Consider the following 12,982-nt stretch of genomic DNA (forward strand, 5'->3'; position numbering starts at 1 on the left):
ACGCCTTCAACGTAGAAAAATGTAACTGAACAAAAACTGACACTGAACCAAAAAGGAGATATTAGGCAGGATGAGTAAAAGCTAGGCTAAAGATGTAGATTTTAAGGTGGGTCTTAAAGGAGGAGGGAGAGATGTAGAGAGGCGGAATGATTTAAAGAGGTAATTCCAGAGCTTAGGACCTAGACGGCTGAAGGCACAGCTGCCTATGGTGGAACGTAGGGAGTAGGGGGTGCACAACAGGCCAGACTCAGAGGAAAAGAGAGATCCAAGAGGGTTGTAGGGCTGGAGGACCTTACAGAGATAGGGAGGGTCGAGGCCTTGGAGGGCTTTGAACACGAGGATGAGAATTTTAAATTAATGGGGCTGTGGGGACCAGGAGCCAATGTAGGTCACAGGCACAGGGGTGATGCGTGGGTTGGACTTGGTAAGGGTTAGGATACGGTGTCACTGTCTAAGAATACACATTTTTCCCTTCTCAAACTCCCAAGAAGCTTGGGTAAGGAGGCTCAGGCAGTACTGAAGCATAAAGTGAAAGAGCTTGGAACGCATGGGACAGTCTACAGAGAGTCAGATAACAGGCCAAGTAGGAGTATGTATGGGGTAGGCTGAAAATTCAGCCCCCATTCAAAGCTGAACTCTGTACAGCTCCATACTATGAGGAAGTATAAGAACCAATTATTTAATTTCTTGTCGGTTAATATGTTTGAGTTATAAAGCAACTCATCACCATGGCCCTGCTTTACATTATTGATTTCTCAGCCTTCTTCCTCAACCCACGTTATATCTGTGATTCGACAGAACAAAATAATTACTTAAGAATCCCTACAGCATGAATCTGTCATATTACGACCCCATGTTTTTGAATAGACAAAATGGAATACATTGGGACTGCAACCTACTAGAGCCATTCGATAGACCACAGGAGTATTAGCTCCTAAGTTCTTTTAACTTTTACAGTAAATGTGACATGTTCTCATACATAAGTAAACAGGCTGTTGCACCTTGGCTGCATGAGTATTTTTACTGGGACTGTACTTTGTGCTGTTTGTCCAGTAAAGCCCGATTTTCAGTACAGCAGGGTTCGAGTACAGCATTGCCTCAAGTGCACATGTTCCTCAACTGAAAAAGGTGAGGGAGACTGACTAGCTACGCTCGGTACTTTTACTCCACGAGGTACGTCAGCCTGATAGGTGAAGAATCCTTACAGGCTCTGCTACCTGATAAAATAAAACAAAACTGACCGGAAAAGGTAGAGAGAGAGCACACTTGGTTATAAGGAATCAGAAGTTACAGTCTCACTGAAAGCATTAATTTCTTCTTTATCACAGGCTGTGTTCTAAACAGATTTAAAGCAAAAATGACAGCTAACCTACTTCATAACAAAAATAGGAGACTGTATGAATTAACGAATTCCTACGAATAACGGAGATCGACGCAAGAGAACAATTAAACAGGTCTTTACTCAATGGAGATGCCACGAGGACTGCCTGGGCAGCCCCGTGGTTTGCGACGTGACGTCATCGCGTTTACCCGCGCTCTTAAAAGGGCCACGCCCCGTACATGCAAACTCTATATACAAAACACAGTAATGCCTAACACAATGGTACAGGTTTAGGCTGGTGTTAAAACATCGTTAAAGAGAATTATATACAGTTAGCCAGAGTCATTCAGTGGTTCTGTCACATGCGCCCCCCCCAGAATTCGCTTTAACGGACAAAGTCAAACGGTGAGGGGGTCTGACGAGCCTGTCACAACGACTCCTGTACTCTCGAGGTGGAGGCTGCTGGTCGGCTGGCGGTCTGGCGGTCGGTCGCACTTGGTCTGCCGTAACGACGATGGGTGGCCGACCCCGTCTCGGCGGTTGTGCTGTCTCGACGGGGCGGTCGAAGTCTAAATGTGCTGGCTTTAAGCGGTCGACCGAAATGTGGTCCGGTTTACCACCGACATCTACCGTGAAGGTTTTGTCCCCTGCTTCCAACACGCGGAAGGGACCGGTATATGGGGCCTTGAGCGGATCCCTATGTGCGTCATGGCAAATAAAAACGTATTTAGCCTGCGAAGCTCCGTGGGAACGTGTGACTTCTGCAGCCCGTGGTGCGAAGTGGGCACCAGTGTGAAACATCTGGCCGCCTCTTGGTGACTAACAAGCTGGGCAGACACAGACCATGGCTCCATCGATGTTGGTAGGAAGTCCCCCGGGACTCGCAGCGGCTGACCATACAGAAGCTCCGCTGATGAAGAGTGAAGGTCTTCTTTGGGGGCCGTGCGAAGGCCCAACAGGACCCACGGTAGCTTGTCTGCCCATCCAGCGTCCTGGAGGCTGGCCCTCAGGGTGGCTTTCATTGACCGGTGGAAGTGTTCGCAGAGGCCATTCGCCTGTGGGTGGCAGGCTGTGGTGCGGTGCAATTCGACACCGAGTCCTAGGGCCACTGCATTCCAGAGTTCGGAGGAAAACTGCGGTCCCCTGTCTGACGAAATATCTGCGGGCACTCCGAAACGGGCGATCCAGGAGGAAATGAACGCCCTGGCCACGTCCGCCAAAGTAGTGGATGACAGGAGGACCGCCTCCGGCCATCTGGTGGTGCGGTCACCCATGGTCAGGATGTGTGAAAAACCATGGGAGGGTGGGAGTGGTCCTATCAGGTCCACGTTGACATGGTCAAAACGTCGCTCCGGAACTGTGAAGGTGGCCAACGGAGCTTTGATGCGGCGCTGTACCGTGGCCTTTTGGCAGACCACGCAGGTGTTGGCCCAGCCGCGGACATCTTTATGCATGCCATGCCATACAAATTTCGCTGACATCAGTTTCTGAGAGGCCTTCATTCCTGGGTGTGACAACCCATGTATGGCGTCGAACACTTTGCGGCGCCAGATGGCCGGCACGACAGGGCGAGGATCCTGTACGGAGACGTCACACAACAGCGTGTCACCTGCCGAATGAAACTTGACGTCGGCCAACTGGAGGCCAGTGATGGCCGTTCTGTAAGCTTGCACTTCCGGGTCTGAGGCTTGGTCCGCTGCCATGAGGGCGTAGTCGATGCCCAAATGAACCGTATTGACGATCGCGCGGGAGAGGCAGTCTGCCACCAGGTTGTCCTTACCGGCCACGTGCTTTATATCCATGGTGATTTCGGATATGTAGGTCAGTTGACGCTGCTGTCGGGCTGACCACGGTTCGGCGGTCTTGGCCATTGCAAAGGTTAGCGGCTTATGGTCCACAAAGGCGGTGAAAGGACGTCCTTCCAGTAGGAACCGAAAATGGCGGATGGCCAGAAAAAGGGTGAGCAACTCCCAGTCGAACATGCCGTGTGCTCTCTCGTTCTGCCGTAGTTGACGGCTGAAGAATGCCAACAGCTGCCACGTCCCGTTCACCCACTGCTGTTGCACGGCACCGACTGCGTAGTCCAACGCGTCGGTGGTGAGGGCGATGGTGGCTCCTGGCAGCGGGTGCGCCAGCATAGTCGCGTTGGCTAAGGCGCTTTTGGTGTCGGCGAACGCTCGGGCCATGTCATCCGTCCAGTCTACCGGGTTCTTGCCAGTCTTGCCCTTGAGGGCCTCGTACAGGGGCTGCATGAGTAGTGCCGCCTTAGGCACGAAACGGTGGTAAAAGTTTACCATGCCTAGGAATTCCTGCAGGGCCTTTACGTTCTGCGGGCGTGGAAAGGATGTCACCGCCTCTACCATCGAAGGTAAAGGAACCGCTCCCTCTGAGGTGATGCGATGCCCCAGGAAGTCAATTTGGTGCAGGCCAAACTGACACTTGGCCGGGTTGATAATCAGGCCGTGTTGGCTGAGGCGTCGAAAAAGGGTGCGTAGGTGACAGGTATGTTCTTCCTTAGTAGGACTGGCAATTAGAATATCGTCTAGGTAGATGAAGAGGAACTTGAGGTCCCGCAGCACGGAGTCCATCAGGCATTGGAAAGTCTGGGCGGCGTTCTTTAACCCAAACGGCATTCGTAAAAACTCGAAGAGGCCGAATGGGGTGATGACTGCGGTCTTCTGGACATCTTGTGGATGAACTGGGACCTGGTGGTAGCCCCGGACGAGGTCGACTTTTGAGAACAAGGTGTTCCCTGCCAAATGGGCAGAGAAATCCTGAATGTGGGGGATCGGGTACCGATCAGGAGTGGTGGCATCGTTTAGGCGTCGATAGTCGCCGCATGGCCGCCATCCGCTGCCAGGCTTCAGGACGATATGGAGGGGTGAAGACCAGGGACTATTTGACCGGCGAATAATCCCTAACCGTTCCATGGTTGCGAACTCCGCCTTTGCAACCGCCAGCTTGCCAGGTTGCAGGCGCCGGGTCCGCGCGTAGACCGGGGGGCCGTTGGTGGTGATGTGGTGTTCCACACCATGTTTCGTGGCTGTGGAGGAGAACGTGGGTCTTGTCAGGTCGGGGAATTCCCCGAGCAGGCGAGCGAACTCATCAGGAGTCGGGAACGCACAGGAGACGGTGCGCGACGTAGTGTTACTGCGGTAATACGGAAGAGAATTAAAAGTTGACGCGTTGATCAGCCGCCGGTTCCTAACGTCGACCAGGAGGCTGTTGGCGCACAGGAAATCCGCGCCGAGGGGCTGGGAAACTTTGGCCATAACAAACTCCCAGTGAAAACGTTGCCCCCCGAAACACAACTCCACTTGCCGTCTGCCGAAGGTCCGAATTGTTCCGCCATTGGCCGCTTCAAGGGCGGGGCCGTGATTCCCCGTCTGCACATCGAGGGCGGACGCGGGTAAAATGCTGCACTGCGCTCCGGTGTCGCACAGAAAACGACAACCGGAGAGAGTATCAGTGATGAACAGCAATTTTCCCGCGTTGCCGATCACCATCGCGGCCGCGGGGTGCCCGTTAGACCCGTTCCTCGGTGGTCGCAGTGTCCATTGTGGTTTGTTTTGTTGGGGAAAACTGCAGGGAGGGCGGCAACGCTTCGCCTTCGCGCCGAACTGCGTGGTAGAAACACAGCCCAGCAGCCTGACGAGCTGGGGCGGCGTCTGCGGGGGATGGGTGCCTCGTGGCGGCGCAGTACTGCCGAGTTACAGCAAAAATTTTGTAAGCCTCCGCAGCGAGTGTTGCGCAGTCTTCAATTTCAGAACTGGCCAGGGCAGCTTGTACCTGTTCAGGCAGTTGGCTGAGGAAAATCTCGCGGAATAGGAAACATTCCCGTTCTGAGCCCAGGAGTGTGAGCATTTGGCTCATCAACTCTGAAGGCTTGGAGTCCCCGAGCCCGGGCATAGCGAGTAATCGACGGGCGCGCTCCGATTTTTTGAGCTCGAAAACCTGCAGTAACCGCGCTTTGAGGGTTTCATATTTGCGCTCCACTGGGGGTTTTTCGAGGAGGCTGACGGTCCGAGAGGCGGTAGAGCTGTCGAGTGCAGAGACCACATAAAGGTACTTGGTCTGATCCGCATCGATGTTCCTCAGGGCGAACTGGGCCTCGACCTGAATAAACCACGAGGGCGTTTGCTGCTCCCAGAACTGCGGTAGCTTTAGCGAAACGGCGTTTGCTTCCATGCTGTGCTCTTCTTTTGTGAAAACGTTCACAAAAACGGGGTCACCAATGTAGGAATTAACGAATAACGGAGATCGACACAAGAGAACAATTAAACAGGTCTTTACTCAACGGAGCTGCCACGAGGACTGCCTGGGCAGCCCCGTGGTTTGCGACGTGACGTCATCGCGTTTACCCGTGTTTTTCCGCGCTCTTAAAGGGGCCACGCCCCGTACATGCAAACTCTATATACAAAACACAGTAATGCCTAACACAATGGTACAGGTTTAGGCTGGTGTTAGAACATCGTTAAAGAGAATTATATACAGTTAGCCAGAGTCATTCAGTGGTTCTGCCACAAGACGCTGGAAATATACAGAAGCTTCAGTAGAGAGGAAAGACAAGTTAACATTTTGACTAGAACTCTTTCTTGGGAGCTGAAAACTGAAAGATGGAATCGGACAACAGTGAAGGGGAGAAAAACAAAAAAAAAAGCAATACTCCAATGACAGGGTGGAAGTTAATGGGTTAAATGACCTGAAATCTGCTTAAAGGCAGGAAATTGTTAATTTTTGAAAAATTAATACTCTGTTCATGGGTGTTACCGGCAAGGCCACGATTTATTGTCTACAGTGTCAGCTGTGGCTATGTTGGTAGCGCTCTCGCCTTTGAGTCAGAAGGTTGTGGGTTCAAGTCCCACTCCAGTGACTTGAGCACAAAAATCTAGGCCGACATTCCAATGCAGTGCTGAGGGAGTGCTGCACTGTCAGAGGTGCCGTCATTTAGATGAGACGTTAAACCGAGGCCCCGTCTGCTTTCTCAGGTGGACATAAAAGACCCCATAGCACTATTTCGAAGAGGAGCAGGGGTGTTATCCCCGGTGTCCTGGCCAATATTTATCCCTCAATCAACATGGGCACCAGCCTGCTGTGTGCAATTGGCTGCCGTGTTTCCTACATTACAACAGTAACTACATTTCAAAAAGTACTTAATTGACTCTAAAGCGCTTTGAGGTATCCTGAGGTCATGAAAGGTGCTATATAAATGCAAGTCTTTCTTTTTATCCCTAGTTGCCGGAGAAGGTGGTGGTGGGCCTTCTTGAATCGCTGCAGTAGCAGCTTGATACAACTGAGTAGGCATCCAGACCGACACACTCCAGTGCAGCACTGAAGGAGTGCTGCACTGCCGGAGGTGCCGTCTTTTGGATGAGACCTTAAACCCCATCTGCCCTCTCAGGTGACATAAAAGATCCCATGGCACTATTCGAAGTACAGCAGGGGAGTTCTCCCGGTGCCTGGCCAATATTTAACCCTCAAACAACATCACTAAAACAAATTATTGGGTCATTTATTTTGTTGCTGTTTGCGGGAGCTTGCAAATTGGCTGCTGCATTTCCAACATTACAAAAGTGACAAACTTCAAAAGTACCTAATTGGCTGTAAAGCACGTTGGTACACCCTGAGGTCGCAGAAGGCGCCATATAAATGCAAGTCTTCATTCTTCCTGTTTACATATGTCTCGAGTTGTTCTGGTAAAACCCACTCCTGGTCACAGGTCGGTGAGTATCAGAGTTGCTCTGTCATTGCTACTACTTGTTCTACAACACTACCACCAACTGCATGGAAAAGAGGGCATCTGAGCTCTTTAATACCCCACCCAACCATTTTTCTGTTAATGGATCGTTCCCAGACTCAAGTAGAATCATATGGCACAGAGAGGGGGCTATTTGGCTTATCGTGCCTTTGAATTATCCTATTAATCCCAGTCTCCTGGTCTTTCCCCATAGCCCTGCAAATGTTTCTTTTTCAAGTATTTATCCAATTCCCTTTTGAATCTGCTACCACCGCCCTTTCAGGCAGTGCATTCCAGATCACAACTCGTTGCGTAAAAAATAATCTCCCCATCTCGCCTCTGATTCTTTTGCCAATTAACTTAAACCTGCATCCTCTGGTTACTGATCCACCCACCAGTGGAAACATTCACCCTATCTACTCTATCAAAACCTTTCATAATTTTGAATACCTCTATTAAATCTCCCCGTAACCTTCTCTACTCTAAGGAGAACAATCCCAACTTCTCTATTCTCTCTACACATAACCAAAGTCCCTCATCCCTGGTAACATTTTAGTAAGTCTCCTCTGCACCCTCTCCAAGGCCTTGCCATCCACAGGTCTTTCAAGGCTTATGTTGGAGTTGGTTACAGAAGGGATGAGAGCATTGTCACTGCTCAAGCACTCAAATGCAATAGTCCGAAGTATTTACGAGCCTCCCAACCTTTAAACAGTGCCAGTAAAACAATCATGTACTCACGATATTCTTTGTGGACTTCATCGATTTCTTCTTGTGACTGGTCCTTCGTGAATTTCAACACCTAATAAAAACAAATCAAACTGGTCTTTTTTTTCCCCTCCAGAAAGATTAAATATAATTACACAGAAAGCATTAAACGAGACTCACACTTTCACTTGTTTTGCTTTCGAGCTGAGCTCGGGTCTTTTCATTCCTTTCAATTTCTTTAGCGATCTCTTCGGCTGTTTGAAAAATACAATTGAAATGATTTTAGGCATCAACTAACCAGAAAGACTTCTCTATCCAAATCTAAAAGATGCTTGTTCAGCATTGTCACCAGGATTATTCAGTGTACTGGAATCAATTCACTACAGGAAAAGAAAAGTTACACTTACATCCGCAACACTTTAATGTGTAATACACTTCTTGTCTGATTCATCATTATCACTTCAAATTGCTCCCAGTAAAATCAACACTTTACTCTGATGCTGGGCAGCTCTAAATGCTCTCTCTGCACAGCTCCAGAATAACATCTATAATTGCACTGCTGAATGTTTTTCATAACTCAGGTGGGTGCAGAATTAAAATTTAATTCCCACCATTATTATTTATAGAAGCCCAAGTGACAACACCTTGAGAGGGGGTTGGGGGGCAGGTGTAAGTTCATAGCCCATCTTCCCCTCATAAAGAATGTCCAACCCCAGCCAGGTCACTCAAGATAGGAAGGGAGAAGCAACTCTTGGGCTCCTCCTGGTGGGCAGCTACAGAATGGCACTGACAGTCATCCAGGAGGAGGCTGCTCGCTCCCACTAATGGCCTGTATCTGGGGTACACCAATTAAGGGTGGGGTGGTCAGGCAAAAGTAGGTGTGGATTGAATAAATTAGAAGTCTCTACACAGGTTTTGAAAACTAAAGTCACATTCTATTTGAGTAAAGCTAACAATTTAACATCCTGAATCGAAGTATTCTTCCTGCACACAAACTTACTGTTTTTTAGATTCCAATTTTTAAAGGCCACCTGCAAATTGCCCAATTGATTAAATGCTCACTTCCCAGACATGTTACAGACGTCTTGCTTTCAGCTGTACGCAGACAGCGTGTCTGATGCGATTGCAGTATTTTCTCTCCTTTCCACTACGTCAACCATCTGTTGCACAAGTAATAATTAGATATGAAAGTTTATATTTGTTGTCAAATTTTCCCCTGCCACCCAATTTTCTCGCCTTCTGTCCCGTCTATGGGCAGCCCTCACCTGAGTGGTCTAGACAGTGACTGTCTGTGGGCAGCCCATACCTGAGTGGTCCAGACAGTGATTGTCTGTGGGCAGCCCATACCCGAGTGGTCTAGACAGTGACTGTCTGTGGGCAGCCCTCACCTGAGTGGTCTAGACAGTGACTGTCTGTGGGCAGCCCATACCCGAGTGGTCTAGACAGTGACTGTCTGTGGGCAGCCCTCACCTGAGTGGTCTGGACAGTGACTGTCTGTGGGCAGCCCATACCCGAGTGGTCTAGACAGTGACTGTCTGTGGGCAGCCCATACCTGAGTGGTCTAGACAGTGATTGTCTGTGGGCAGCCCATACCCGAGTGGTCTAGACAGTGATTGTCTGTGGGCAGCCCATACCCGAGTAGTCTAGATAGTGAATCTGTTGCCAGCCCATACCCGAGTGGTCTAGACAGTGACTCTGTGGGCAGCCCATACCTGAGTGGTCTAGACAGTGACTCTGTGGGCAGCCCATACCCGAGTAGTCTAGACAGTGACTCTGTGGGCAGCCCATACCCGAGTAGTCTAGACAGTGACTCTGTGGGCAGCCCATACCTGAGTGGTCTAGACAGTGATTGTCTGTGGGCAGCCCATACCCGAGTGGTCTAGACAGTGACTGTCTGTGGGCAGCCCATACCCGAGTGCTCTAGACAGTGACTCTGTGGGCAGCCCATACCCGAGTGGTCTAGACAGTGATTGTCTGTGGGCAGCCCATACCCGAGTGGTCTAGACAGTGATTGTCTGTGGGCAGCCCATACCCAAGTGGTCTAGACAGTGATTGTCTGTGGGCAGCCCATACCCGAGTGGTCTAGACAGTGACTGTCTGTGGGCAGCCCATACCCGAGTGCTCTAGACAGTGACTCTGTGGGCAGCCCATACCCGAGTGGTCTAGACAGTGATTGTCTGTGGGCAGCCCATACCCGAGTGGTCTAGACAGTGATTGTCTGTGGGCAGCCCATACCCGAGTGGTCTAGACAGTGACTGTCTGTGGGCAGCCCATACCCGAGTAGTCTAGACAGTGACTCTGTGGGCAGCCCATACCCGAGTGGTCTAGACAGTGACTGTCTGTGGGCAGCCCATACCCGAGTAGTCTAGACAGTGACTCTGTGGGCAGCCCATACCCGAGTGGTCTAGACAGTGACTGTCTGTGGGCAGCCCATACCCGAGTAGTCTAGACAGTGACTCTGTGGGCAGCCCATACCTGAGTGGTCTAGACAGTGATTGTCTGTGGGCAGCCCATACCTGAGTGGTCTAGACAGTGATTGTCTGTGGGCAGCCCATACCCGAGTGGTCTAGACAGTGACTGTCTGTGGGCAGCCCATACCCGAGTAGTCTAGACAGTGACTCTGTGGGCAGCCCATACCTGAGTGGTCTAGACAGTGATTGTCTGTGGGCAGCCCATACCCGAGTGCTCTAGACAGTGAATCTGTTGCCAGCCCATACCCGAGTGGTCTAGACAGTGAATCTGTTGCCAGCCCATACCCGAGTAGTCTAGACAGTGACTCTGTGGCCAGCCCATACCCGAGTGCTCTAGACAGTGAATCTGTTGCCAGCCCATACCCGAATGGTCTAGACAGTGATTCTGTTGCCAGCCCATACCCGAGTAGTCTAGACAGTGACTCTCTATGGGCAGCCCATACCTGAGTGGTCTAGACAGTGACTCTGTGGCCAGCCCATACCCGAGTGGTCTAGACAGTGACTGTCTGCGGGCAATCCATACGCGAGTGGTCTAGAAGTTCTGCTCTTCTCTTCGCATTTCCTGTGCCTCTTTAGTCTTGACAAAGGGTTTTGACCCGAAACGTTGACTCTAATTTCTCTCCACGGATGTTGCCTGGCCTGCTGAGTTTTTCCAGCAAAATCTGTTGTTATTTTGGTCCAGACAGTGACTCTGTGGCCAGCCTATACCCGAGTGGTCTAGACAGTGACTCTCTATGGCCAGCCCTCACCCGAATGGTCTAGACAGTGACTCTCTATGGGCAGCCCATACCCGAGTGGTCTAGACAGTGACTCTCTATGGGCAGCCCATGCCTGAGTAGCCTAGACAGTAACTCTCTGTAGGCAGCCCATACCTGAGTAGCCTAGACAGTGACTGTCTGTGGGCAGCCCATACCAGAGTGGCCTAGACAGTGATCCTCAGCAGGCTAGTCAACAGCAGAGGGCATCACAGTCAAGCCTGATCCTGTGCTCACCCAACATTCTTGCACACACACTTTCTAGCAGGGTTTGCTGGACAGCAATTTACCGGCTGGAAACCCGAGTGATTTTCCCCTTTGTAGCTCAGGCCGATTTTATGGGCACTGCCCTGGCTGAGATTAACTTTTTTTTATTCATTCAAAGCCAGCATTTATTGCTCATCCCTAGTTGCCATTGAAAGCTAACTGTATTGGGGCCGTCTAGGTTCTATGGGGGGAGGGGGATGAACTTTTATTTATGGTTTATAAATAACTTTGTTGCAAAATGCTTTATTGACCACAGAACGTTATTAGGATAAATAAACAAGATTTACTTCAGAGAAGATTAAGTTTTATTTTCCAGGAGTAGAGTAGGGACTAACGGTCACGAAATATCACTTAATTTAAACAAATACAGCCTGTGATTTATTGCCAACAATCCACCTACACGCAACACTCCGAAGCATAATGCAGTTTCAAAAGCAGCAATTCACGAAGGAGACGGGAGAGGGTAAACCAATAAAATGTCCGGACTTTGATTTTTCATGTTTGGGGGCAAATGGAAACAGTTAAAAGACGTTGCGCTGAGCAACAAGACCAAATAAAGCACAAATCAACATTATCAGTTTGTAATAAAGCAGAAATCAGCATTATTGGTTTGTAATAAAGCAGAGATCAGCATTATCGCTTTGTAATAAAGCACAGATCAGCATTATCAGTTTGTAATAAAGCAGAAATCAGCATTATCGGTTTGTAATAAAGCAGAGATCAGCATTATCGGTTTGTAATAAAGTTCAGATCATCATTATCGGTTTTTAATAAAGCACAGATCAGCATTATCGGTTTGTAATAAAGCTCAGGTCATCATTATCGGTTTGTAATAAAGCAGAGATCAGCATTATCGGTTTTTAATAAAGCACAGATCAGCATTATCGGTTTGTAATAAAGCACGGATCAGCATTATCGGTTTGTAATAAAGCACGGATCAGCATTATCGGTTTGTAATAAAGCAGAGATCAGCATTATCGGTTTTGAATAAAGCACAGATCAGCATTATCGGTTTGTAATAAAGCACGGATCAGCATTATCGGTTTGTAATAAAGCAGAGACCAGCATTATCGGTTTGTAATAAAGCACGGATCAGCATTATCGGTTTTTAATAAAGCACAGATCAGCATTATCGGTTTGTAATAAAGCAGAGATCAGCATTATCGGTTTGTAATAAAGCAGAGACCAGCATTATCGGTTTTGAATAAAGCACGGATCAGCATTATCGGTTTGTAATAAAGCACAGATCAGCATTATCGGTTTGTAATAAAGCTCAGATCAGCATTATCGGTTTGTAATAAAGCAGAGATCAGCATTATCGGTTTTTAATAAAGCAGAGATCAGCATTATCGGTTTTTAATAAAGCAGAGATCAGCATTATCGGTTTTTAATAAAGCAGAGATCAGCATTATCGGTTTTTAATAAAGCACAGATCAGCATTATCGGTTTGTAATAAAGCACAGATCAGCATTATCGGTTTGTAATAAAGCACAGATCAGCATTATCGGTTTGTAATAAAGCACAGATCAGCATTATCGGTTTGTAATAAAGCAGAGATCAGCATTATCGGTTTTTAATAAAGCTCAGATCAGCATTATCGGTTTTTAATAAAGCACAGATCAGCATTATCGGTTTGTAATAAAGCAGAGATCAGCATTATCGGTTTGTAATAAAGCTCAGATCAGCATTATCGGTTTGTAATAAAGCTCAGATCAGCATTATCGGT

General features: G+C 48.8%; 1 protein-coding gene across 1 annotated transcript in view; it reads right to left on the reverse strand.

Annotated features, from left to right (window-relative positions):
• The window catches only part of rad18 (RAD18 E3 ubiquitin protein ligase), a 358,590-nt gene that overhangs the window by 213,981 nt on the left and 131,627 nt on the right, over positions 1-12,982 (reverse strand). Inside the window, exons 4-5 of the mRNA XM_086001346.1 lie at positions 7,944-8,017; positions 7,797-7,857 (exon numbers count right to left, since the gene is read on the reverse strand). Coding sequence (XP_085857472.1) covers positions 7,797-7,857; positions 7,944-8,017 — 135 coding nt within the window. The remainder of the gene's footprint in view (positions 1-7,796; positions 7,858-7,943; positions 8,018-12,982) is intronic.

Source organism: Somniosus microcephalus, chromosome 11, assembly GCF_052327205.1.
Source record: "Somniosus microcephalus isolate GS21.2 chromosome 11, FLI_Smic_1.0, whole genome shotgun sequence".
NCBI lineage: Eukaryota > Metazoa > Chordata > Chondrichthyes > Squaliformes > Somniosidae > Somniosus > Somniosus microcephalus.